The sequence below is a fragment of the Helicoverpa armigera genome, chromosome 2 (assembly GCF_030705265.1).
Source record: "Helicoverpa armigera isolate CAAS_96S chromosome 2, ASM3070526v1, whole genome shotgun sequence".
In the NCBI taxonomy this organism is placed as follows: domain Eukaryota; kingdom Metazoa; phylum Arthropoda; class Insecta; order Lepidoptera; family Noctuidae; genus Helicoverpa; species Helicoverpa armigera.
Window position 1 is genome coordinate 9,779,476 of NC_087121.1, and position 24,919 is coordinate 9,804,394.

General features: G+C 39.2%; 4 protein-coding genes across 5 annotated transcripts; 3 read left to right on the forward strand and 1 right to left on the reverse strand.

Annotated features, from left to right (window-relative positions):
- Positions 1-840: 840 nt before the first annotated feature.
- Positions 841-4,948, reverse strand: LOC110381449 (vacuolar protein sorting-associated protein 41 homolog). Its single transcript, XM_021341791.3, has 2 exons — positions 4,365-4,948; positions 841-3,120 (listed from the first exon to the last, which is right to left on the reverse strand). The coding sequence occupies exons 1-2, from the start codon at positions 4,798-4,800 to the stop codon at positions 1,046-1,048; spliced, it is 2,511 nt and encodes an 836-aa protein (XP_021197466.3). The 5' UTR covers positions 4,801-4,948; the 3' UTR covers positions 841-1,045.
- Positions 4,949-5,228: 280 nt separating this feature from the next.
- Positions 5,229-11,902, forward strand: LOC126055197 (uncharacterized). The gene is made up of 5 exons (XM_064039568.1): positions 5,229-5,874; positions 7,306-7,503; positions 7,772-7,948; positions 8,909-10,039; positions 10,748-11,902. The coding sequence occupies exons 1-4, from the start codon at positions 5,796-5,798 to the stop codon at positions 9,127-9,129; spliced, it is 675 nt and encodes a 224-aa protein (XP_063895638.1). The 5' UTR covers positions 5,229-5,795; the 3' UTR covers positions 9,130-10,039; positions 10,748-11,902.
- Positions 11,903-12,240: 338 nt separating this feature from the next.
- On the forward strand, positions 12,241-16,942 carry LOC110381459 (DNA polymerase nu). Its single transcript, XM_064039561.1, has 14 exons — positions 12,241-12,374; positions 12,483-12,549; positions 12,647-13,696; positions 13,982-14,098; positions 14,249-14,372; positions 14,449-14,683; positions 14,787-15,028; positions 15,150-15,280; positions 15,355-15,464; positions 15,601-15,775; positions 15,956-16,110; positions 16,187-16,360; positions 16,535-16,684; positions 16,762-16,942. Exons 1-14 carry the CDS (start codon positions 12,263-12,265, stop codon positions 16,875-16,877), a joined length of 2,958 nt encoding a protein of 985 aa, XP_063895631.1. The 5' UTR covers positions 12,241-12,262; the 3' UTR covers positions 16,878-16,942.
- An 889-nt stretch (positions 16,943-17,831) lies between these two features.
- On the forward strand, positions 17,832-23,101 carry LOC110381450 (uncharacterized). Of its 2 annotated transcripts, XM_021341793.3 has the most exons (10): positions 18,039-18,177; positions 18,260-18,347; positions 18,491-18,639; positions 18,856-19,004; positions 19,161-19,309; positions 19,948-20,113; positions 20,216-20,479; positions 20,550-21,520; positions 21,652-21,759; positions 22,888-23,101. In XM_021341793.3, the coding sequence occupies exons 2-10, from the start codon at positions 18,322-18,324 to the stop codon at positions 22,943-22,945; spliced, it is 2,040 nt and encodes a 679-aa protein (XP_021197468.3). In that variant the 5' UTR covers positions 18,039-18,177; positions 18,260-18,321; the 3' UTR covers positions 22,946-23,101. The 2 variants fall into 2 exon arrangements, with proteins under 2 accessions (XP_021197467.3, XP_021197468.3); XM_021341792.3 differs by having other exon boundaries at positions 17,832-18,347.
- Positions 23,102-24,919: the final 1,818 nt, after the last annotated feature.

Genomic DNA, 24,919 nt, shown 5'->3' on the forward strand with positions numbered 1-24,919 from the left:
ACTCATGCATGAAAGGTTGGTGCTTTACCCACTAGGCCACCACGACTTTATTAGTTAAATTGATGTAGCTTACATTTATTTTTGGCACAACTTAAAAAAAAACTGTAAAAGCTCTTTTCCCAGGGGCGTCTCTTGCTCATGTAGCACTCGTGTGCCATCATTATCCTGGCGTCCTGAAACAGTCAGGAAAGTGTAGAGTAGGCAGGCCGCGCCGGCTGCTTGTGACTTGAACGGGGCTTGGTTACCATCACAAACGCGGAGCGAGCGCGCAAACCTTAAGCCATCATCATTCTGGGCCCCGATTCTCCTAAGTTAATAATGTCAAAATCGAATAGAAATCGAATCGCAATATGATCGTAATAGAAGTTTTAATCATATCGGGTATTCTGCTACTAATAAAAGACCAATCGTATTCGATTGACATTTGATTGGTGTGCGATTGGTCTGCTATTTTGATGATTTTGGTCTATACGGTAGTTTGCTGTCCAATCATTTTGCAATCGTAAATCATTTGCAGACAAAATAATTCATTATTGAATGACAGAAAAGGATAAAAACGTTTATTTCAAAGAAAAAATAACGGAATGCCACATACGCTTCAATCGTAATCGAGTCGGGATTGGATCTCAGTCGAATCGAGTCGAACGTCAATCGAAGGGCGCTTAAGTAAAATTAGGAGAATCGGGCCCCTGATTGAAGGTAGTGCAACTGGCTATATGTATATGATACACAGATTACGGCTGATGTATCTCGAAGCAGTCTTAAGGACTGCGCTCGAGGATGTCTCCTACATAGACCGATTATTCCATGATATTATATGGGTAAATAAAATTATAAGAATAATATTTTTTTGTGATTTATTGTTACTTCGGGTTTATCTAATACAGGGAAAAATAATACAAGCCACTTCATTATAAAAGCACCAAACATTGATAAACATTTTAAATAATTAGTTTGATTAACATAATTATACACGTTTATAATGGAAAAATATCGTTTAATTATATATACAGTATCTATCTAAGAGTTGAGCTAGTGATACGGGTCACATTTTAACGGCACTGCACACTGTACAAGTCTGGCACTGGACTCCCTCGGGAAGGCACTCTTTGTGGAATGAATGCCTGCAGTTGTAAACCATCAAATCGGAGGCGTTTGACAAGTCCCTAATTATGATCCGACCTTGGCACACGCAACACATGAAGTCATCTGTTACAGATATACCTCTTTGCTGGTTGATGATTAACTTTTGATGTAACTCAAAATAGTTTCGTAAAGTGATCACTTTACATGCTTCTTGAACCGAAAGCTGAAGGTGGTAATCGCACATCATCTTTGCTAATGAGTCCTTTAAATCCTTTATCTCACATCCAGATTGTATATTCTGTATTAACATCCTTGGATCAACGTAGTTGCCTATTCTCTTGAGCAACAATGTCACATACTCAGGCTTGTCCACTGTGCGTTTGATGAGGTCTGTCCACAGTTCCTTATCATTATGTTCCTGACAGAAATTGATAGCTTGATTTATGTCTTTTAGTTGCTCTATGATGATTTGCAGAGCTTCCCTAGTATTTCCGATCCTCCCCAGCAGGAACACCATTTCAGGGTAAAATTCATTACTTTGACACACATCCAGAGCTTCTTGGATTGGATAATTATCACTACATTTTAAAAATGGAAGAAGTTTTTCTCTCGCATATTTAGCGTAAAGCCTAACTAATTTTCCATGATACCTGCCATTTGGTTCATGTTTGCTGTAAGCATCTAAGTATTTAAACAGCAGCAGATCGTGATTAGCGAGTTGTTTTTCTACTACTTCTACAGGTACCTTGGTCTTGTCGACCAGTACGGAGATAGCTTTATCACAGTCGAGGGTCATGAGGTCCAGTATCTTGTCGTGGATGACGTTGTACATGTTGTGTTGCGTGATCAGTGTGAACACGTCTTTGTGCTGGAGCGTCAAGTACGTCGTCAGAGCTTTGTCATATTTCTTTTGGTAACAATACAAAAGAGCCAAAGCTTCTAAATAAATATTTTTGTCTACCTCTGTATTTAACAGATGTTCCAAGACTTCCTTTACAATTACGCCAGTCTTGTATAATGCGGGGTTCCATTCTTGAACTAGTTTCAGGAACCCCTGAGAATCTAACTTCAGATATTCGTAAAATATTAATTCGTACATATGAGAGCTCAATGCTTGTTCAGGGGTTTTGGGCACATAGGGGCTAATAGCTCGTAACTGGTTGACTTCAGAAAACTTCAATATTTGCGTCTCCCACAAGACTTTATCATTTTTGCATATTCTTGCGCACAGTATGGCCGCCTCCTCGTACAGCTGTTCGGTCATCAAGTGGTCCAGGTACTGCACCCCCACTGCGACCACAGAATGTTTCGATGTCTTGCCGCCTACCTCTTCAAGAACAGTTATTGCTTTCTCAAATCGACCTTGCTCTGTAAGCCATTTGACTCTATCGTCAATATCGTAAGGACTGGCTACTACTATGTCCTTGGGAGATACTATGAAAAATCGGTTTTCCTCTATAAGCATATCTAAATAATAGTCATTGCAAGAATATTCTTCGTATCCGCGAATATTGAGACAATCTGTTGATACCTCACAAAATTCACAGTCTTTATAATCCGCGACAGTAAGAACTGGCCTTTGGGCCTTTCCAGTTTCAGGGTCGCATTCTTTGGGCACTCCTAGCAATACCAACTGATCGTCCAAGGGACCGAGACCACTGATGAAGTAGTCAGTTTGGAATGTGTACACGGGATCCACTAAATACTCAGTGACATCTCGAGTTTGAAGTTCGATTTGACTTCGTTTTCGTATGACGCATATCCTGATGGTGTCAACCCAGCCAATCATGAGTGTTTTGGGGGCAGGCCAGAGGAGATTGCAACGATAGTCTTCAATGGAGGTCTTTTCCCACTGGATGAGGCCGAGGGAGCAACGTGCCACCAGGTCGTAGACGCGCACGCCCACCTCGCTCGCCCAGGCCACGAAGCGGTCGTGCCACGACATGGCCTGCACGTAGCCTTCGCATTCACACAGCACTGTGCTACGAAGCCGGTTCAAAAATGTTTTCTCATATAGCGTTAATTTGGTGTCACCTGCAAAACAATGAAAAACAAGCCTTAGATTGATTGAAATCTCATGTGTAGGGTAAAACGGATGGGAGTAGGGTGCAGGAAACTACTTCACACAACTGGTTAAAGAAAACCAATAAATTTGAGAATAAATTAATTATAACTTTTCAAGGATTAGGAGCTTTTAATGAGTTATCTAACTGCCAAGAAGGCTGGTGTCTTTTTTGTAATTATGTTTTAATTAGTTAAATGAGACAGTAACACATTAGATTATAAGTTCCTATCTGTAATGTTAACGATGAATAAATAAACTGGTCCAAAGTGACAACTTTAACAAATTAAGAAGTGCTTATTATAATTTGGTAATGGACTGAAATTAGTTTTTATGTGTATTCAGAAGGGACCAGGGACTATACTACTGAGAGTAGCATATTAGACTAAAGTACAAGCTTTATGCTACTAACTAGCTTCTGCCAGCGGGTTCATCCGCATCCCGTGGGAACCTCTGCACGAACCCAGATAAAAAGCCTATAGCCTTCCTCAATAAATGCACTATCTAACACCGAAAGAATTGTTCAAATCGGACCAGTAGTTCCTGAGATTAGCACGTTCAAAAAAACAAACAAACTCTTCAGCTTTATAATATTAGTAAAATAATATAAATGCGCAAGTCCGGTTGTTTGCTACACTTTCTCGCAAAAACGGCTGGACTGATTTGGTTGAAATTTGGTATATAGATAGGTGATACCCTGGATTAAAACATAGGCTACTTTTTATCAACACACAACACCGGCGAAAGCTCGTAAGATATGTATATAGCGGTTTCCCATACTCAGATCTCATGAACTGCTAGTCATACTCAGATTTCAGTCAGTAATAATATTATGAATTATCATTAAATCAAGTGAACACATGTGAATACATCATTATTATAACCATACTGTGCAAAGAGAGTACTTTGTTGCATATCATTTACATTTACAATCAGAATCAGGCAACATTGAATATGCTTAAAATTTATCACATCAATACATTTCCCATTACTATTAATAAATGACAGCCAACAAACATAACTATTTTTAGAGACATGAAAGTTTTGTTCTAATGTTACTCAGGTTTTCATTATAGTGACCAAATGCATGGACTATATTGCAGCACAATTTGACACCAATGATATTATCAGCTAATTATCAGAGTATTTTTTATTTTACTAAATAAACTGGTAAGATTCCTATTAGTTTTTGCATTTGAGTTGCGATAAAATTTACCTGTTAAAAATCTCCTCCCCGAGCCAGACCTGAAGTAAAATGGATCCAAAGCAATAGACTTGATGACCCTGCCCAGGGTGAGGTTGTGAGTGTTGTCGTCCGAGTACAGCCCGTACACCAGCACCTTGCCGTCGTCCGAGCAGCTGGCGATGTAGTCTCCGTTCTGATCCACCGAGATTCTGTTCACAGCTATCGCATGAGCCTGTAACTCTTTAGTCTTCCCATCTTGCGATATAGGCACCGTGTTCCCTTCATGGTCCAGTAAATGTATCACTCCCCACTGTGTTCCCAAGCAAATAAACTTAGTGTGCACACAAATACAGCTCACTGCGTCTTTCAATAAGATATTTTGAACATCATTCGCCAGTCTATCGTATTTCAATTTGGGCTCTTCATCGGGAGGTAAGCTGTCACAGCTTTCCAAATTCACGGCCATGACTGCAATGTTGTCGAGGATAGCTACAGAGTATCACATAATAAATTTTGTAAATAATACTCCTCAATTTTCCTTCCGTGATAAAAGGAATCGTGATTTTTATTGTGATTTCTGACTTTTTGTCATACTAATGTGACAATGACATTTAAATACAAGTGTTGCAAGTAAATTTATTTTTTTTGTAAATTAGAGATAACATTCTAAACAGAAAGACAAGAAGACCTTTGATGTAGATCGATGCATTTTTCTTAAATAAAAAAAGATGGACTGTTGAAAAAGTAAATAAGAAAATTAAACGATATCTTACACAAATATAATACATCACATCTTAAAAGTGCTGTTTATTCAAATCATAAAATGTATTAGGCTGGTAAGATAAAATTAAGGCGCAATGAAAAAAAAAATCAGTCCGCGCCCCGCGCATTTACAGGCATGGGGATGCAACTGAAGTACAATAATTTTCTGAGGTTTTTTTTTAGAAATGCGCCATCTAGTGACGGATGCCCCGTAACTTGGGTATTTGTACTTCGTTTTAGTCACTAGATGTCACTGCACCTTAGACCGATATTTCATCGATTTAATAACAAATCTAAAAAAAGTTTTGTGATTAGAAATATTAACAAATATTGTAATTAAATAATTTTATGATTTATTTTTAATTCTTTTTTATCTATGAGGACGTCTTAGTTAATCACAATAATCACACTACTTGAAACCACTTGAAACACTGACGATTGACATTGACAGTCGACCATACTTTTAAATTAAACCGTTTTCCGTTTTCTAACGTGTTGGTTTATTCTGAGTGTTATTTTCTGGTTTTTTTATTACGATTGTTGCGTGTTCCTGGACTCTGATACTGACTGCTTCTGTGATTGACCTGGCTTCGTATTTTGGACCTGTGATCTACTGCATTTTCATTGACCCGGCTTTGTATTTTGGAACCTCGATCGACTGCTTTTACATTGACCCGGCACCGTATTTAGGACTAGAAAATGCGTCCAGTGGATCGTCTTAGGGGCGGAATGCCATCAACGTCAAGATATAAGTGCTACTTTGATTGTGACAATGACGGTAAGTTCAAAACTTTTAACTTTATAATGCACGTAATTTATCTTTTGCTGATAGGCTGCACAATATCCATTATTGTCATCCGTGCAATCTGTGGTCATCATAGTCCTTGAGTCATCAAAATCTAAGATGCACTACCACACACACTCCTGTCCTGACCCTACACAAACAATTGAAACTGCACATTAACTTTATATCCAATCAAAAGACTCGGAATCTACGTATAAGACAAAGCCCGCTCTAGACGACCCTCTGACCAAATAACTTCATCAGGTTTTAAAACTATGATTTTACAGTGGCGTAGCATGGGATTCCGCCGCCAGGCTGGTATATTTAGCTGCCGGTCAGTGGGTAGTCTTAGGGGCGAGCCCCCTTATTTAGGTACTTATTTAAATTCAAATGACTACAATTTAATAAAATTCTAAAGATGGTTTTGGCAAGAAAGAATTATTATTGATATCGACTCATGACCAGGTGCGGTCTCAGCCCATGATTTTGGGATTCACTAGGGTGCTGGAAGGAATACTTTCAGAAATTGTTACTGGCTCTCTTTGATATGTAGTGCAGCAGTGTGAAAATTTTAGCATCCTACCTAGGATTTTGTTGATTCATACACTAATGATCTATGTATAACTTTGTCGATTCATACAGCATGCAACAATATTTTTTGCAAACTAGGATATGTTAGATTTTCCTTTAAAGCTCAAAAAACATAAAGCCTTGTGTGGACTAAGCATTTATTGTCAAATTAAACGAAAAACAAGCAGATGTAAAAATTCAAGAGCGAGTCGAAAAATTTAGTACCCTGCCTGCCTGATAGGTTAGATCTTCTTTTAGTAGACAAGAAGTTATTGGGAGGTAGGCTAGAAGTATAGATAGATATCTATCTATCTTGTTGTATTTGTTATGGTGGTGGTGGTGGTATCTATACACACTATGTACACCATAACAAATTACAATTTAAAACTTAATAACTAAAAGGGTGTAACAATGGTGGTCTTATCGCTAAAAGCGATCTTTTACAGACAACCTTTAATGTATAGTGACTCTTCTCAAGAAAATTGTATTATGGGGTGGCATAAATAGGAACTGACAATGTAAAGGCGGCAAAAAATGCCTTTGCCTCTACTGTCAACGCTATCAGCTTCTACTTGGCTTGATGCTGCAGCTAGGCGGCGGTGCCGGCCCTAGAGTAGCGCCACCCAGGGCCATGGCCCCTCGGCACCCCATGCTATGCTACTGTGATTTTATTTACTTCAACTGTGGTGTTCCTGTTCTAGTACTGCTAGACCTCAGCTATTATTTCTAGTGTTAGATTAATATTCAAGGATGGTATCACAGTACATTACTAAAATTTTATACATATGATGATGATATCTATTACGGTATTTTAATGAGAGTGAGTTGTTCATGTATAAAACTTCTTGATTTCAGGCCCATTGCACCGATTTCCTAAACCTGAATACCCACATTTGGAAAAGTTTAACTCGTGGAAAAAAGTACTAGATAAAGCTTTACAAGAGAAAGGCGACATCTACATTTATAACCAAATTCGATTTTGCGACAGACATTTTGAAGAGTGTTACCGTTCAGCCAGTCACCGACTTACTCCAAATGCAATACCAACTCTAGGTACCTACTATTTAGATGTCTTATGTTATTTAAATCTTAATAGAAACAAAACCACATTTCTTTGCCTTCGCTGTAATAACAAAATTGTTCCTCAAATATTAAATAAAATTTTCTACTGAATAATCTAATCCTAATTAGAAGAAAATAAAATGAATATTATATACCAAAAATAATTGATGCAACATGCTATCTTCTAAGAATTAAATGAATATTGTTCTATATTCTACATAATTATACAGTAACTATAAATAATTTCATCCTTTTGCAGATTTATCTACATTACCAGTTGGTCAAACTCTTGAAGGTCCATCGGGACATGTCGAGGCAGACATGTCGAATTTATTAAACATTTCGCAAGATAAACTTGCTGTCATTGAGCCATCCAGCTCTACCCACTATCATAGTGATGTACAGAATGCATTACAGACAGCTGAACGCCCTAAAGGTAAATATTTTTATTGACAATTGACCTTTGACTTGTAACATTAGGTTTTTCTTTCCATCATCAGGATTCCAATTTGTTTCCACTGTAGGGTCATAAAACTTCTTGCAGAGAGAGAGTGGGCATTTAAGCGTACATAGGGAAATAAGGACAGAGAAAGCGACTTTGTTTTATACTATGTAGTGAAGCCTATGTGTTATTACATTTTTTATAAGCTATATTACTGTAAAGTTTCATCTAAATCCGTTTAGTAGTTTTCGCGGGAAAGAGGAACAAACATCCTCACAACATTTATAATATTAGTACTAGTATAGGATTATTTCATACTAACTGCGTCCCGCGGTTTCACCCGCGTATACCGGAATAAAAAATAGCCTATGTCTAATTCCAGGGTATAAGCTATCTACATACCAAATTTCATCCAAAGCCGTTCAGTAGTTTTTTCGTGAAAGAGTAACAAACATCATCCAAACTTACAAACTTTCGCGTTTATAATTTTAGGTAGGATTATTTCCGCACTTGCAGGAATCAATAAATGTAAGACAATAACAAATCTCCGAACTTGTAAACCTGAATTAAATGGATTAATAATAATAACTTGATATAATCCTACAACTTATGTGTCATAATAATTATTCATCCAAATAGCTAGTTCTAACCATCCATACCATTTTTTTTCGTTGGTAGAAAAGGCCCAAAAATGTATGGAGTCTGAATGATCTTCTTTATATCCATTTTTGTTTACCCATAAAATCCCCATAAAAAATATTTATCAAGCTTGTATCTGCTGTTGTAGGGAAGTCTCCACTTTTTGTATCTGTTCCTCGAAGCCTACCTATTCCAATCTCTGGTCATAATATAATAACAGAACAATATTATGTAACATATTTTTATCACAATTCTATTAAAACTTTGTGTAACACTATTTCTTTGATCTGAGGTGTAACATAATTTAAATTACAGGTTCTAGGAAAAGAGGGACTTGTCAATATTTAAAACGAGTCGTCACCTCCAAAGAGAAGGAGATAATAAAGTTAAAACAGAAAGTATTGAAGCTGAAAAAGAAATATAAGGAACAAAATAACAAGAAACTCTCTGCAAGGAAAATTTCCACATCAAAATCATTTTTGAAAGAGTTAAATAAAATGCCTGCAACAATAAAAATATTTACTTCCTCCAAATGAAATGGAAAAAGAAACCACGAGGCAGGCGATTTACATTTAACGAAAAAATCATGGCATTGACCATTTACAAACAGAGTCAGAAAGCTTACAACCTCATGCGAAAAATGTTTGTCTTGCCATCAAAGCGCAGCCTACAAAAAATGTTGAGTAAATTTGAACTGAAACCAGGCTTCAATCCTGATATATTTAAAAATTTAAAAGCTACAGTAGCAAAATTGCCGGCAGAAAAAAAGTTGGTCAATTTACTGTTTGATGAGGTATCATTGGCTCCGGGTGTTTTACAACCCTGCCCTAAAACAGATAACTGGTTTTGAAGATTTTGGGCACAGACAAACAAAAAAACTCGCAGATCATGCCTTGGTCTTTATGATCAAGGGTATAAAAAGCAAAGTGAAACAACCTTTATGCTTTTCATTTTGCCAAGGTGCCACGAAAAAGGACGATTTAAAGAAGCTGATCAAAACAATAATAAAAGAAATCTCCAATACTGGATTGATAGTTATTGCCACTATATGTGACCAATCAGCCACAAATATTTCTGTGATAAAAAGTCTTCAAGAAGACACAAAACGCAAATATTTACAAGAGGGTAATGAATATAGGACCCAAGCCTTCGAGTTTGAAGACCAAAAGGTCTTCCCATTATTTGATCCTCCACATCTTTTAAAGGGAATGAGAAATAATTTACTCGCCAAACATTTGAAATTTGTACAAGATGGGAAAACAAAGTATGCAAAGTGGGAACATTTGGAGATGCTGTTGAAGTTAGATGTTGGGGATGATGAAATTAGGCTTGTTAATAAATTAACAGAAAACCATGTTAATAAAGAGAAAATTCCAAAAATGAAAGTGAAATATGCTGCACAAGTTTTCAGCCAAAGGGTATCATCAGCATTGAGATTCTTAGCAAGTAAGTATGCTTTTTATTGTTCTCATTATTTTCTCTATATTTAAAAAAAATTGCTATTAATTTACTAAATTAGATTTTTATTTTTAATTTACATGTTTTTAACCATCTTCATTCTCCACAGACAAATTAGAAAGTTCATTATTTTTCTTTAAAATAATATTAGATGTCCTGGCTACATTTATAAGTTCAAAAATATTTAAAAACAAACAATTGAGATGCTATTTCTCTCGATAAAATTCAAAATAAAAATACAATTCATATCTAATAATTTATCTAAAATTGGCTATGTCAATATTTAAGATGCATAAGATATATTGTTGGAATAACATTATAAATTGAAATGAAATAATAAATTAAAATTATCATATTGAAATAAAAATTTGAGACATTATGAAACTACAAAATATAGTTTAATGTTGGTTTCTTACTAATTATATTTACACCCACAACTATTTACTGAACCAACTGATAAAGACGCACAGTAAATCGTTACTGCCACTTTAAAGTTTGTAAGTTTGTGCCTTTTCGACACAGCCGTGAGGCACACCGTTTAATTTTTAATTAAATTTTTGTATTTTGTTTTTATTGTGTCCCCTAATCTGGGTCGAATAAATGTATTTTCTTTCTTTTTTCTTTAATTTCGGTCCACAATAGCAAAAAAGATTGATATGAACTGTATTCTAGTACTTATTTAATATATTGTTTCAGAACACAACCTTCTTCCGGCGGAGTGCGAAGAAACTGCTGATTTTCTACTCATTATGGACAAACTATTTGATTCTTTCAATGGACATTCATATACAGGTGATCCAAAATTTTCAAGGGTGTGTAATGAATAATTCTCCTCATTTTAGATTATGGACAGAGGTAGTTCCTATATTGGATTCAATGACTTTTAAAACTATAAAAAAAAAACGGGATGGTACAGAAGAAGTAAGATATGAAAAAGTGCCATCCCTTCAAAATTGGATCCACAATATTAAAACGTTTAAAGAAATGTGGGAGTTTTTAAAAATCAAATATAAAGTTACTAGCCTTTTAACCAGAAATTTCAATCAGGACCCTCTTGAAAATTTTTTTTGTAACATTAGAAGTAATGGGATACGAAATGTTAATCCCTCGTGCCTACAATTTATTAATGCGTTCAAAACTTTGTTACTTAATAATTTAAATTCGCCCCATTCTGTAAGTGCCAACTGTGAAAAAGATGAAAATAAATCACTGCAATCTTTCAAAGATCTTCTTGCTGAAAAACAAAACAATGAAATTGAATTGGTTAGTGGTGATTTTCCTATTGATTCTTTAATTAATACAATGAACCAAATTAAATGGAATGACTCGATTTTGCATGCCGAATCAAAAAAATATGTAGCAGGATACATTGTAAAAAAATCGAAATGTAAAGTGTTCAAAAAATGTGGAACATGTACTAATGATATATTAAGAAAGGAAATTGATTTTGAATCATTTAATTATGAAATAGATTATACGAAAAAATCCTTATTTAATGCATGTGATGATTTTATAAAATTATTAAATGAAATATATTATATGATTGTTGCATGTTTACGAGATTCACCTGAAATAAAATATCTGAAAGAAAAAATGAAATTTTACATCAATTGCCATTGTGATTTTAGTATAATTACTTGTATAGTTCATAAAAATAAATTAATTGATTTTATAATTAATATGTCAATTAATTTAATCATTCACAGTTGGTGCACCGGGGTTAATAGAATAATTAACGGAAAAATAACAAATTTCGATGTAAATGATGAAATTAAGTTACAAGCATTTAAATATTGTAATACACATAAAAAAAGGAAATAAAATATACTTAGCCGATAAATGTACTCTTTATCTTTTGTTTTTTTATTATCTCCCATAATATTATTGACTAGACTAGAAGTTGGAAACTGAAAACTGGAAACTGGAACTGGAAATTGAAATCACTGTTTTAAATTCAATTTACAGTAAATTGAATTTAAAACAGTGATTTCAATTTTCAAATTTAAAAACATATTTAAGAGAACTCTTGAAAAGCGCCATCTACCCTAACCATACATGAAGTAACCACGCCATCTTGTGACGGGGGCCCGTTAACTTTCACGCTAGTAAGTTGTTTTGAACGATGAGTTGCGTATCTATCTCTATATAGTGTATTATCTATGTTTACAGGAATCGTTTAACTCGGGGTGTTCATTCTAATAAACTTTGACAATGGAAAGTAATAACTATAACTACATGCGAATAAATATAAAAAAATATGAACAGCACTTGTCTCCTTTTGGAAACAAAGTTCTTACTGTACTTCTAAAGCGGTGGGATAAAGGTAAATTATGGGTGAAAGAGTACCTAATAAATATCCGCAAATCCATTCAAACTTTATTTTTGGAATTTGATTATTTTAATATTATTAGCTTTTGTTATGTTATTTTAGCTCGAATTAAAAACACTAATGATTATCAGCATCGACAAGTTCCAGCGCGACCTAAGAAAGTGTTAAAGTGAGTACTTTATCAAACATCTATTTCAGCCTACATCGTGTTATCTATATATTTATTCGTGTTATGGATTAGGTGTAATGACGAATGTTATTTTTAGCTTCATTGATGACTCCGTTGTTGAACCTCTCTTCACACCACCACTGATTCTTTCTACTCCTCGCGAAAATATACATACTGAACAAGAAACCTTTAATTTTAAAGATGTTATTGTACCGGAAATACCCACTTCTGATGAATTAATCAACCATGTACCAAAAAGTAAAAATGATTCTGTTCTACAAACGATCCCTCTTAATACTGATCTATTACACAACGTTTACAATAAAGATTTGTGCGATGAAAACCCATTAATTAAACTAACTGTAACTGAAACTACAGACACATGTAAAGAAATAAATTGGGATGATATGCTTGACTCTGAACTATTGGATACTATTGCTACTACCAGGGAAATAAACGGTAATAATACTATGCTTGATAAGGGATTTCCTAATGAAAATGTAATCCCAGAAAATAATTCAGGTTTTCGTGAATCACTTACGACTGTAACGGGGCAAAAACGTAAGTTAAAAAATATACAGCCTAAAGTAAAAAAAAATCGAAGTGATAGTACTGTTAAGATAAAACAACAAGTACTAGATAAAACAACAGAAGCTTGCAAACAAGGAAACAAAAAGAATAATTTTCGAAAACAAAAGTATACAAAAGCTGTTAAAAATTGGCTTAATAATCTTGAACCACCTACTGAAGAAATTGAAGACTTAGATAATGTAGGTAAGGATGGTCAATTAGACGTATACAATGTTCCACAAAAGATACACAATACAGACAAACCAATATTAGTAATCGAGAAAACACCGAAGACAAACAAGAAAGTAGTACAAGCGCAGTTAGCCAATAAGGACGGTATCATGAAGTTCAGTAAGCCTCAACAAAATGCACTTGATACCAAAAAAACTAATGAAGACGTAGAAAATAAACCTAAAGAAAAAAAAGTAAAGAAATTCGTAGCTCCTATCAAATCTCAAATACCAGTAAAAGACATAACATATGAAATGCACACGCTTGACGAAGATAATGTTGACGACCACAGAGGAACTCTACATGAGATAAAGAATTTTGATATGATCGCTATATTAATTTATAGGTAGGTATTACCTACCAATATAAATCAAACCATTGACCATGTTGTTATGTAGGTTTGGCTACCAATAATTTCGATTTCCTATAAGGTTTAACTAATTGTCCAAAATAACAATAATATCCATGACATTTGTTGCTTAATTATAATTACTAATGCAGTGCTTCATTTGCATGACAATAACGTAAATTAATCTGAATGTTGGGTTTCGAGTGACTTCAACATACGTAGCTATTTTATTTCAGTTATAATTTTTAAATCATTTATTCTCATCTTCTGGTGGTTTTGTAGCAATGGTTTCTGTCAGCTTAATAGTCATCACACTGACGGCACGTGCGCTCCTGTCGGCATCATCGTCAATAGTGACGATATGTTCTACTGTTTCAAGGGCGCTGGTCAGAAGATCAAGTAAGTTTCCCTACTTGGAATACTAAATCAGTAATAACTGTGTTATCATCTCTACTGCTATATTTCAGTCAAATGAGTAATTATTCAATAGAACTTTTGCTCTGTAGGTGGGGCCTATGCTTATACCAAATATTGTTCTTGTCATTTTAGGGAGGCACTAAAACGTTTACTAGACAACAATACAGTTATTTGTTACGGAGCCCAGAACATCCTTAGTTATCTCACGGTCCACTTACATATTGACAGAATACATGCTAAGATTTATGATGCTAAGGTAAGTCTTTGTTTACTTAACAAGCTGAGCAGAACAATCTTGACATCATTATCAATATTTGCTAACTGTTTTAAAGATTGGCGCCAGTTTATTGGACCCGGACAATCCCCCGGAGAACTTCTCAGACGTTCAGAAGCTGTTGTCGTTCTCCGCGCAGTACACCATAGCGACGGAGTGCACCCTGCAGAAAGCTGCCTGGTACATGTCTCTGCTGAAACAATGCTGGGCCAAACTGTATACAATGCTGGTGGAAGACAATTTGTGGAAAGTCTTCGTGGAGATTGAAATGAAGCTGCTTCCTATTATTGCTGGTAACATGACCAATAACAAATTTCGGCATTGAGTTGAATGAGAGATCATTATGTAGTTCGTTTATCATTATGTAGAAAAATAATGCTATCGAAAAAAATCTAGGTATGGAGAGTCGAGGCTTAACAATAGACTCGTCCAAACTGAAGTCGATGGAAGAAGTCCTAGTGAACAGAATGAAGGCTGTGGAACAGCAGTGCTACAAGGCGGCCGGCAAGGTGTTCCAGATCAACTCGACCGTGCAGGTGCGCGCCATACTCTACGACGAACTGCAGCTCGACACCAAGTGCAACGTCAAGATACGGGAGACCTTGTGTAAAGGGGCCAAGTCCACGTCAGAGACGATGGTTAGTACCTACTCCTGAAGCTTCACTAATATTCTGTATAAAATCAGTCATTTTTTATCAAAGCGTTTTGAAATGAAAGTAGACAGGTGTCGGATCTTGCATTTATATTATTGTTATCTAGCTGCGCAGCCTGGTGACTGAGCATCCACTGCCGAAACTCATCTTGGAGTATCGACACTTACATAAGGCTCACGCCACCTTCCTGGCGGGAATCGCTCAGCATATCAAAGATGGAGTTGTTAGACCCACGTGGTGAGTTAAATTGTTTTACATAAGTAGTATAGACGTGCTACATAAATATACCAAACAACTGCCTTCTTTTCCAGGGTCCAAACAGCAGCAGCCACGGGGCGCATCGCATCTAACAACCCAAACCTCCAAACCATACCGAAAGCCCCCTTCAACTGCGTCATGTTCCCTGAAGCAGGCGATACTGGTAAATATTTTTGGAAACTTTGCCCCATTGTTATCAACCTGAAAGCACAGAAAAGTCTATTTTAGAATTTGTCGTTCGGTGCTTCAATATCAAGTCATCCCGGGTGCCTTAACTGATTAAAACTGGTGTCTCGCAGACAAGGAGCAGCTGATGTTCCGTTCGATCTACGTGTCGCGAGAAGGGTTCAGCCTGTTGGCGGCGGACTTCAAGCACGTGGAGTGCCGCGTGTTCGCGCAGGCGGCCGCCGACGCCGGCCTGCTGCAAGCGCTCGCCGCACACACCGACCTGTTCAACGTGCTCGCTGCGCAGTGGTAAGGGGCATGTAATATTTTGTATTTTCAGAAAAAGTTCCATTTTTCTGAAAATCTTTTTTTTATGTCTTTCAAGCCATCGTCGCTTGAATGATTTAGCTTACTTTTGTGTGTTCTCCAAACTCCATTTTTAGTAGCGTCATGTACATAGGTTCTCTCAACAAAAATTTGTGTGTGCAGGCTGAAGAAGCCCGAGGCTGAGATAGTTCCAGAGGAACGGGAGCGTACGAAGCGGTTGGTATACGCGAGTCTGTACGGAGCCGGCACGCGCAAGCTCATGGAGATACTGGACGTGGACTACCAGCAGGCCTTGCAGGTCGCGGCCAGCTTCAATAGTCAGTACCTTCTGAATCTTTTGGTGGTAACTTCAACTTTCCTGACTATTAATTTATCTTGTTGGGTTTCTGTTAGGGACGTTTCCGTCGCTGAAGTCGTTCGGGCGCGGTGTGGTGCGGCGGTGCGAGGCGTCGGGCGGACGGCTGGCAACGCTTTGTGGAAGGGTCCGGCGGTTCGCTAACATCGCCAGCGAGGACTTCGCCCAGAAGTCACACGCTGAACGACAGGCTGTCAACTTTGTTGTGCAAGGTTCCCTTTTTTCCCAGAAAATCACAGATGTACGGTAGACTGCACATCAGTGGTAACTGTCATGCACCTTAACTCAATAGTAATAAGTACGATTTTCCTATAAAACTGTTACCACTGACCTGAAGTTGACTGTACACACCTATGCTCTTAAAACATTATTTGTTCGACTACCAGGTTCGGCAGCAGACTTGTGCAAGTTAGCAATGATACTGACTGAAGAGCAACTGCGCAGCTGCTCACCGCCGGTGGAAGCATATCTCATGTTGCAGATACATGACGAGCTTGTGTGGGAAGTGAACGATCTGCATGTGGACAGGGCTACTGGTAAGTCCCAAGACATCTGACTGAAAGGTCCTAATAGTGGAAGAATTGAAGTTATATAAGTATTATTTAAATTTCAGCAATAATAAAACAAGTCATGGAAGGTTGCGGGCAGCAGTGCGGTATGACAGTGCCGCTGCCGGTCTCTATTAGTGTTGGCAAGGACTGGGGCAGCATGCAGAGTCTTGATAACTAACCTAGATAATGTACTGATTTGTTGACAGATTTCGTTACTGAAATAAAAACTGCCCTTAAAGTTTATTTGTAATTTCTAGTATAGTACACCTATCTCATTACCATTTCTACTTTTAAAACCACGATATAAACTTCATCGTCTGCTTTTCCCAACTACCTACTCCGGACGGGTGCAGCCGAGTATTATGAGTAGCCAGTAGCCACGAGCCACTCCAACCATCCTGAGCTTCGTTATTGTATGGTGCATAAAATATGAGAATTATGTCAGTAAAGGACAAAATATTTTAAATATAATAGAGCATAAACAACATATCAATGATGCCCTGAATTCCTAGTTCGTTATCATATGTAGGGCAGTATAGTCACACAGCCGTATATTATAATAGTAATATATGAGATGGCTGCCCGTTGGTCTAGTAATCGCCAAATACGTATGTATTTGTACACTTGTATAAGTGTGGACTTTTAGAGTTCGATTCCCAAGCTGGACTGAAAGAATGAATAAAGAGTAGTAAATAAGAGTTTACTTAAGCAAGTTAGTACATAGGGGTAGTACAAAAGGGTGTACCTACAACAGGGGAGTATAAGGAAGTAGGTAAATACCTACCTAATAGAGAACATAAGGAAGTGCATAGCTAAGGTTGTATGAATGAGGAGTACATAAGGTATACTAATCCCGATTATCAAAGGCATTATATATTCTGTCTGGGTAGGGAATGAAGTTTAGCGCCGGAACACGGATGAAACTGCGGGGTACATAACAGATAAAATCATATTGCAATTTAGATAAATTCGCTATTTAAATAACAGCGTCCTTGGTTTATGTCCTAGATTATAGTTCATATAATTTGAAATTGCGAGTGCCCATTATTTTATCATATTATTTAAGTAATATTTCAAACCAATAAAATGTTATAATGTAGATGTAGTCTATTCATATAACCATCACCGCTACACCACTTGACAGACAGTTGTCAAACTGACTGCTAACGTGACGTGCGTGAGTGACCTGCAGCACGTAAACAAACAACTTTTACCGCAATAATATTTATTTTATTTTATGTATTAATTAAGTGAACAAGTGAGTTTCGGCAGAGTTCGGAGATCAGTGCGGAAACATTGTCCCAGACATGTCGAACGTTGAAAAACCTCAAAAGGGAATTACAGACCGAAATAGATCAAAAGTTGAGACACGATTTGTCTGCAAACCTCTCGATTGTTACAGTGAAGTAATGCTTTTCTTAGAAAATCCACCACCTTGGAGAACTTTATGTAAAGAATTGACACCGCATAGTGACCAAGTAATACGAAATATAGAAATAAATAGACATTCCCTTTATCGTACACTCGAAAAGCCCGAAAATTTCTGTCATTTTGATCCAGATGCAGATGAAGTCAAACGACACGACTCTAAAGACTTACCCAAGACATTGCTATGCCATGACATGGCCAACGGCTATCACGACGATAGGTAAATATTAATTCAATGTTAAAAACTACATTGTTTTGTTACTTTCATAGTTCAGTTTTAACTTTATAATAATGAACAGGTGAATTGTCTTTTTGAAAGTAAAATTACCACCAAAAGTGACAAATTTGAAATTATATTTTCAGTATAATTGAGGGAACCAGTCAATTTGATGCATACACATTCTACAACTGGGCTGCCATTGACATATTCTGTTACTTCAGTCACCACTTGGTGACTATACCACCTGTCGGGTGGATCAATGTTGGTCATGCCCATGGGGTGAAAGTTATTGGTATGTCTTATTTACTACTAAATACTTGTTGGAGATAAGCTACTTGACCACAAAATTAAATCACACTTTAATTAATAACAGTTTAAGTAATGAGGTTAATTGGAAGTGGAATTATGATAAAATGACCAGTTTAGATTTTAGTTATTAACCTGATCTCCCATCTAGAACTAGCAACAAACCTCATATATATTGAATGATGCTAACTATCACTAACAGGTACTATAATTTCCGAGTGGGCAGAGGGCATCACATTTTGGGACGAGGTGCTAGCGTCCGAGGCACAATATCGGACTGTAGCTAATGCGCTGGTGGCCATTGCCAAGACCCTGAAATTTGATGGATATCTACTTAATGTTGAAAACAAGGTTTTGTTTTTTTTTTTTAATTTAGAAGTTACAAATTGTGCACCTGTGTGTGTGACCAATATCAAGACAACAATCTACATAATGAAGATTTTCTGTGTGCTATGTTGGAACATTGAATGCTTGGTATTTGTTTGACTGTTTGTAGCTGCTCCACAGGTGAACAAGCCAGACATGCTGCTGCAGTTCGTGCGCTACCTGCACCGGCTGGTGCACGAGGAGCTGCCTCACGGCACGCTCATCTGGTACGACAGCGTCACCGTGCAGGGCAACCTCAACTGGCAGAACAGTCTCAATGATAAGAATAAGTCAGTCTTTGTGCCTTTTCCAACTTAAACATTTACATATGCTTGAGCACTATACATGAAAATAGCCACCATAGCCGATAATTGGAAGCATCATCATCATCAGAAAAAAGTTAACGACAATGATTGTTATTAACTTTTTTCTGTTGACTGTAGATACAGGAAAAAGTCTTGCACATATTGTTATCTTCGTCAGTGAACCGATAAGAGGCAACGCAATCATATCGGCGTGATAACTCCACAACAATAACAATACATTGTTAATAGCTGCAAGCCCTCATTTCGTAACACTATTATCACTTTAAAAAGTTGTAGAAACATCGTTTATTCATATTTGTCACATAGAAAGTGGCATAGTTATGCATCTTGGATGATTTACTTCCTATTTATATTCATCGTTGTCGCATCCAATTAGAGAAAATAATATCGATCAAACTGTTAAACGACGTATAGACGTGCGATCCCAATTAAATTACCTACCATTGACGTACGAGTAGTTTAATTAAACTCTTAATCTTGTATTGTTACAATCCAATGATCATAGAAATAAGCTATTTAGTGATTAGGTGCTATGTAGTTCATATTACGAACTACTCTAGTAATTGAATGGCTGGAATGTAAAGTGACGCTGTCGGTTGCAGGGTGTTCTTCGACGCGTGCGACGGGTTCTTCACGAACTACTCGTGGTCGGTGGAGGACGTGAAGGCGAGCGCCGAGCAGGCGGGCGGCCGCCTCACCGACCTCTTCGTCGGCGTCGACGTCTGGGGACGCAACTTCTTCGGTGGCGGACAGTTCAACACGCAGTCGGTAACATAACGTCACTTACTTCTCACATTGTAGGCTCTTACGCTCGCAGTCAGCCTAGCAAATACGATTCAGTTGACTGAAGTCGCGACGCGCTTCCCTCAGGCAATAAAGGTGGTTCACGCGATGGGCTGCTCGATAGCGCTGTTCGCGCCCGCGTGGACGCACGAGGCGCTGGTGGCCGACAAGCCCGACCAGAACAACGTGGTCTTGGCCGAGGAGCTGAGCCCCTACAAGAAGTACCTCCTGCGCGACCGCGCCTTCTGGGGCAGCATCTGGCCCTTCCTGAACACGCGCGTGCCCTGCCACTTGCCCTTCCAGACTTCCTTCTGCCGAGGACAGGGCAACAAGCGCTGCCTCTACGGCGAGGTACGTATGCGAGTCGCGAGCGCCGCCGCGAGCCGGCGCTGGCGGCTCCACTCAGCCGGTGTGTCGCCAGGTGCTGAGTCCGTCGCCGTGGTACAACCTGCGCCACCAGCAGTACCAGCCCAACTCCGCGCACGGCCCGCACGGCTACCTGCTCACGTCGGTGGACCAGCTGGCCAAGGTGCAGCGCCAGGCGCAGTACAAGGACAAGAAGGGCATCATCCGCGTGCGCGCCTCCTTCCAGCAGAGCCGCCACGAGCTGCACACCGTCAGCAGGGAGGCCGCCCAGCACATCAACGCCGGCCAGTCCGACCCCGAGCCCAGCGCCGACAGCTCGCGCCGCGCCGACGACACCTCCTCCGACACCGGCTCCGAGTCCGACTACAAGACTCAGGTCAGAAATAAAGTGAAGGCCTTGAAAGACATGTTCAAACAGAAAACCACGAGAATCATGAGTCCGGACGAGGCGAGCACGGCGCAGCCGCGCGACGGCGCCAGGTCGAGCGCGGCCTCCAGCGTGGGCTCCAGCACGGCGGCCAGCCAGGCCGACCTGTCCATGGTGCAGATGTCGGTGAACCTGCGCCTGGGCCAGAGCGACAAGTCGCGCTACTGCCTGGGCTACGTGCGCGACGAGCGCGAGTGCCTGGAGCTGTACCACTACGACTGCTTCACGGGCGGCGCCTGCCTCAAGGTGTCGCCGTCCGACAAGATGTGCACGGAGCACCGCATGACGCGGCTGCTGTACTGCGACTTCCCGTGCGCGGAGGCGCTGGTGGTGTGCGTGGTGACGAAGCGGCTGAGCCAGTACGCCGAGCAGACGCTCAACGTGCGGCTGGCGATGCGCAACGCGGCGGGCGAGGAGCTGTGCGTGGTGCTGACGGGGCGCGCGCTGGCGCAGACGGCGCGGCTGGACGCGCGCGCGGCCGGCATCAAGCACGTGTACCCCACCGCCCGCGCCGCGCTCGCCGAGCTGCGCGCCTACCTGCTGCTCGCGCAGCCCGGCTTCTACGTGCCCATCGACAACCTCTTCGGCTGGACCGTCAGGTCAGTAGCCTAGCGCCGAGGACTGCTTATCATGTTATTATTTATTATCGTATATTCGCGATTCGCTACTATCGTGTGTGAGTGCGGAGTGTGCTATGTGACGAGGCAGCTGACGCGCAGTGGTTGCGCAGGTACTACGAGGTGCCGGTGCCGGGCTCGCGCGTCATGGCCATCAACCTGCGCACGGGGCTGCCGCAGGGCGGCATCCTGCTGGGACACCTCGGCATCTGCCACAAAACGTGAGTCACGCCTGTCTTGCCCTCACCAAATATTCATTTAATAAATAATAGTAAGTAGGTAAGTTCACATTAAATATAAGTTCAAGTTCTAAATGTTACAGCCAACCAAATTTACCATAGCTTTATTAGGTGTCACGAAAACTTTTGGCAAAATGGGCAGACTACTTTCTTGGTTGACTGTAAGATATGCTTAAAAATAAAAACCTGAAGCCCGGTTCATCGGCGGAATAAAGATTCTGAAGCTGCTCTTGTATCTACATGTTAATCCTCCACATCAATGTTTTCATTTACTGATTCTGTGATTCCGTACGTCAGAAGGATATTTTCCAACGCAAAAAATGAGGAACAAGGTCTCAAAAAAGGTTTAACTGTCAAAATAATTACGGAAACAAAATTTTAGCAGAACTGACAAGAATTGGATGGAAACAGTTTTAAGCGGTGTGCCATCGAAAGCGAACTGTATAGATGTGACGGTGGGCGCGGAGCCCGAGCCCGAGCCCGCGCCGCCGTCGCGCTGGTACCCCGAGCGCTGCGCCCTGCAGTAGCCGCGGCCCTTGTGCGAACACTCCCCTAGTTGTAATTACGTACTACTAATTAAATTATATTTTGTATACCGAGTTCATTTTACTTCTACATTTATGATACTGAATGTATATACCAATGTATTAATTTATGATCCTGTAATCATGCCAAATTCAGATTTAAGTCTTTTGTAAAATCTATACTTAAAGGTTTGACTGCTAAACGTCGTCGTCGGTAAACTGTGTAAGTCTCAACTCTATAAAATCATTAGGTACGTCGTGTGTTAGTTTACATATTATATCAAGCCATGCTATTTATTCGTTTTTATTATTACACTATTACATTACTGAGTGGTCGATAATGTCACATGTCACAGTAATGTAGATCTATGATTTCATTCTTGGGAAACTTGCTCCATCCGTGTGGTATAGTAGTACAAAGCGTCGAGCTCCTGTTGTTTTGTATTAGCAACTTGACAGAGTGCACCTTTATGTAGTTTTTCGTAAGTTGTATCAAAATAAGTATTCCTCGTAAGTAGATAATGTGTTTTTGCTTACGATGTTGTACTAGATAATCTGTAATAGAGTATTGTTGTGTATGTCACAGGTCTGAGGCGTGGAACAGCGTGACGTCAGCTCGACACGACTCCGCATTCACCGACTAGTTCTGCTCGCATTACATATTCCTGGATAATTGAATATTTAGCCACATTTTATCATTGCTAATCTTTACAAAAAATAATTACTATAGTATATACTATTTTTTGAAATATTATATTATGTACAAATGAATGATTAATATATTAAAGTTGTTATCAATACTTGTTTTTCATTTTGAGTAAATCCGCCCAAAAAGATGTTCAGAAAGCAGCCATCAGCCCATCAATAAATACATCTTAGTGCGTTTATGCGAAGAAGTCAATTCAAAAACTTGTTGTAACCACAGGTTCTAACGATATCTGCCACGACCGAAATTATTTTGTAATTATGAGGATTGCGATCATATCGGGCTCTATCTATAGCTATGCTCATTGCTTGCTACCTGTTAGCGATAAGGGACAACTGTCTGGTCAGTGGGAAGCTCCTCATAACATGACGCATATGCAGGGTGATACGAGCTATGAAAATCTTATTCAAATGCAGCTGAGTACCAACGTTTTACATGCAGCTACTGCATGTCTATCTGACCTCCTTTATTTATTCCCTATACACCCGATAATGATAGATAATGGCAATACCTAGCACGTATAATCCTCAACCTTCCACGTTTTAATATCGGTCAAACTGGAGCATGTGTTATGTAAAACTGTTGAGATAAACGCACTCCGGGGCCTGATAGGCTGTGCCTCTTTCATGACCATCAGTAAGTACTGGCTCGTCGTAGACATTGTTTCAACGCATTAACGCATACCTACATACTCGTAATACGTAAGTCTATAATATTTACTGCATAATATCTTCATGTAAATATCATCTATTTCTAAATGTGTAAAAATTTCGGCCCAGTCGGCTGTTATTGAAGCTACAGAGATCAGTCAGCTGTCAAGGTACACAAGCGTTTGCGAAGACACAGGTGCACTCCCTATTCCTTCACTCTCATAGCCCGATGGGACGGCAATCCGACACTACCGGAGAGAGATGAGTCGTAGCACTGACATTTTCGTGGTCTCGGATGTATCAATCACCAGACACCGGGCTGCATAGGGAATGTTTCTTATAACCCACAAAGCGATTTAAGCCCGACCCGAGGGGTTATTCCCGCTCGGTAACACCCTTTCGTGAACACTGTTGACGATCGGGAAAAAGATCTAACATAATCCATTAAAACATTAAAAAAATCCAAAAAACAAAAACGAGCATTCATGGACACTGCGAACGAACGAAACTTTTTTCCCGATCGTCAACAGTGTTGACGACAGGAACGAAAGGTGTTACCGAAAGGTAATTACCCGAAATAATAAGTAGCGTTCGTCAACACTCTGAACGAACGAAACTTTTTTTCCCGATCGTCCACAGTGTTGGCGAAAGGGTGTTACCGAGCGGGAATAACCCGACCCGAGAATCGACCCCAGAGAGCCCGTGCACAGCAATTGCGCTAAGCGCCTTCTAAACTATAGGGGCAGTTTTTCTAAATGTGTGATTGTGACGTTTGATGACTACGAATCCTATTCTTAGTTACGTGACTATTTTGTTGTATCAAAAGGCCGTAGACCTTTACAAGTTGTAGACAAGGTCATTTACTGCATACATACTACATATTAAGATTAGAACGCAATAACTATGTTTGAGTTCCACGGATTGATGGATGAGGGAACTAAAACAATTTGCCTTGCGGGAAATGGAGGGCGGTGATGTGGTGCAGCATTGTGACACACGCTGAATACTTGCAGTTTCTTTCTCACTTATATATCGTTTCTCATCGATTTGTGATGGTAGGGGTCAAGGCTGTATTTTTTGCCGAGCATATTTAAAAAATCATTAAAATCGTTGTTCACAGAATCGCAGCAGTTACGGACGTAAGCATGAATAATGATGTAAAAACTATGAGAAGTAGGTTATACAATCAAAATAGTATTTGCAGGTATTCACCTATTCGTGCTCATGACATCACTGAGGAGTCGTTGAACTCGCAAAGACCA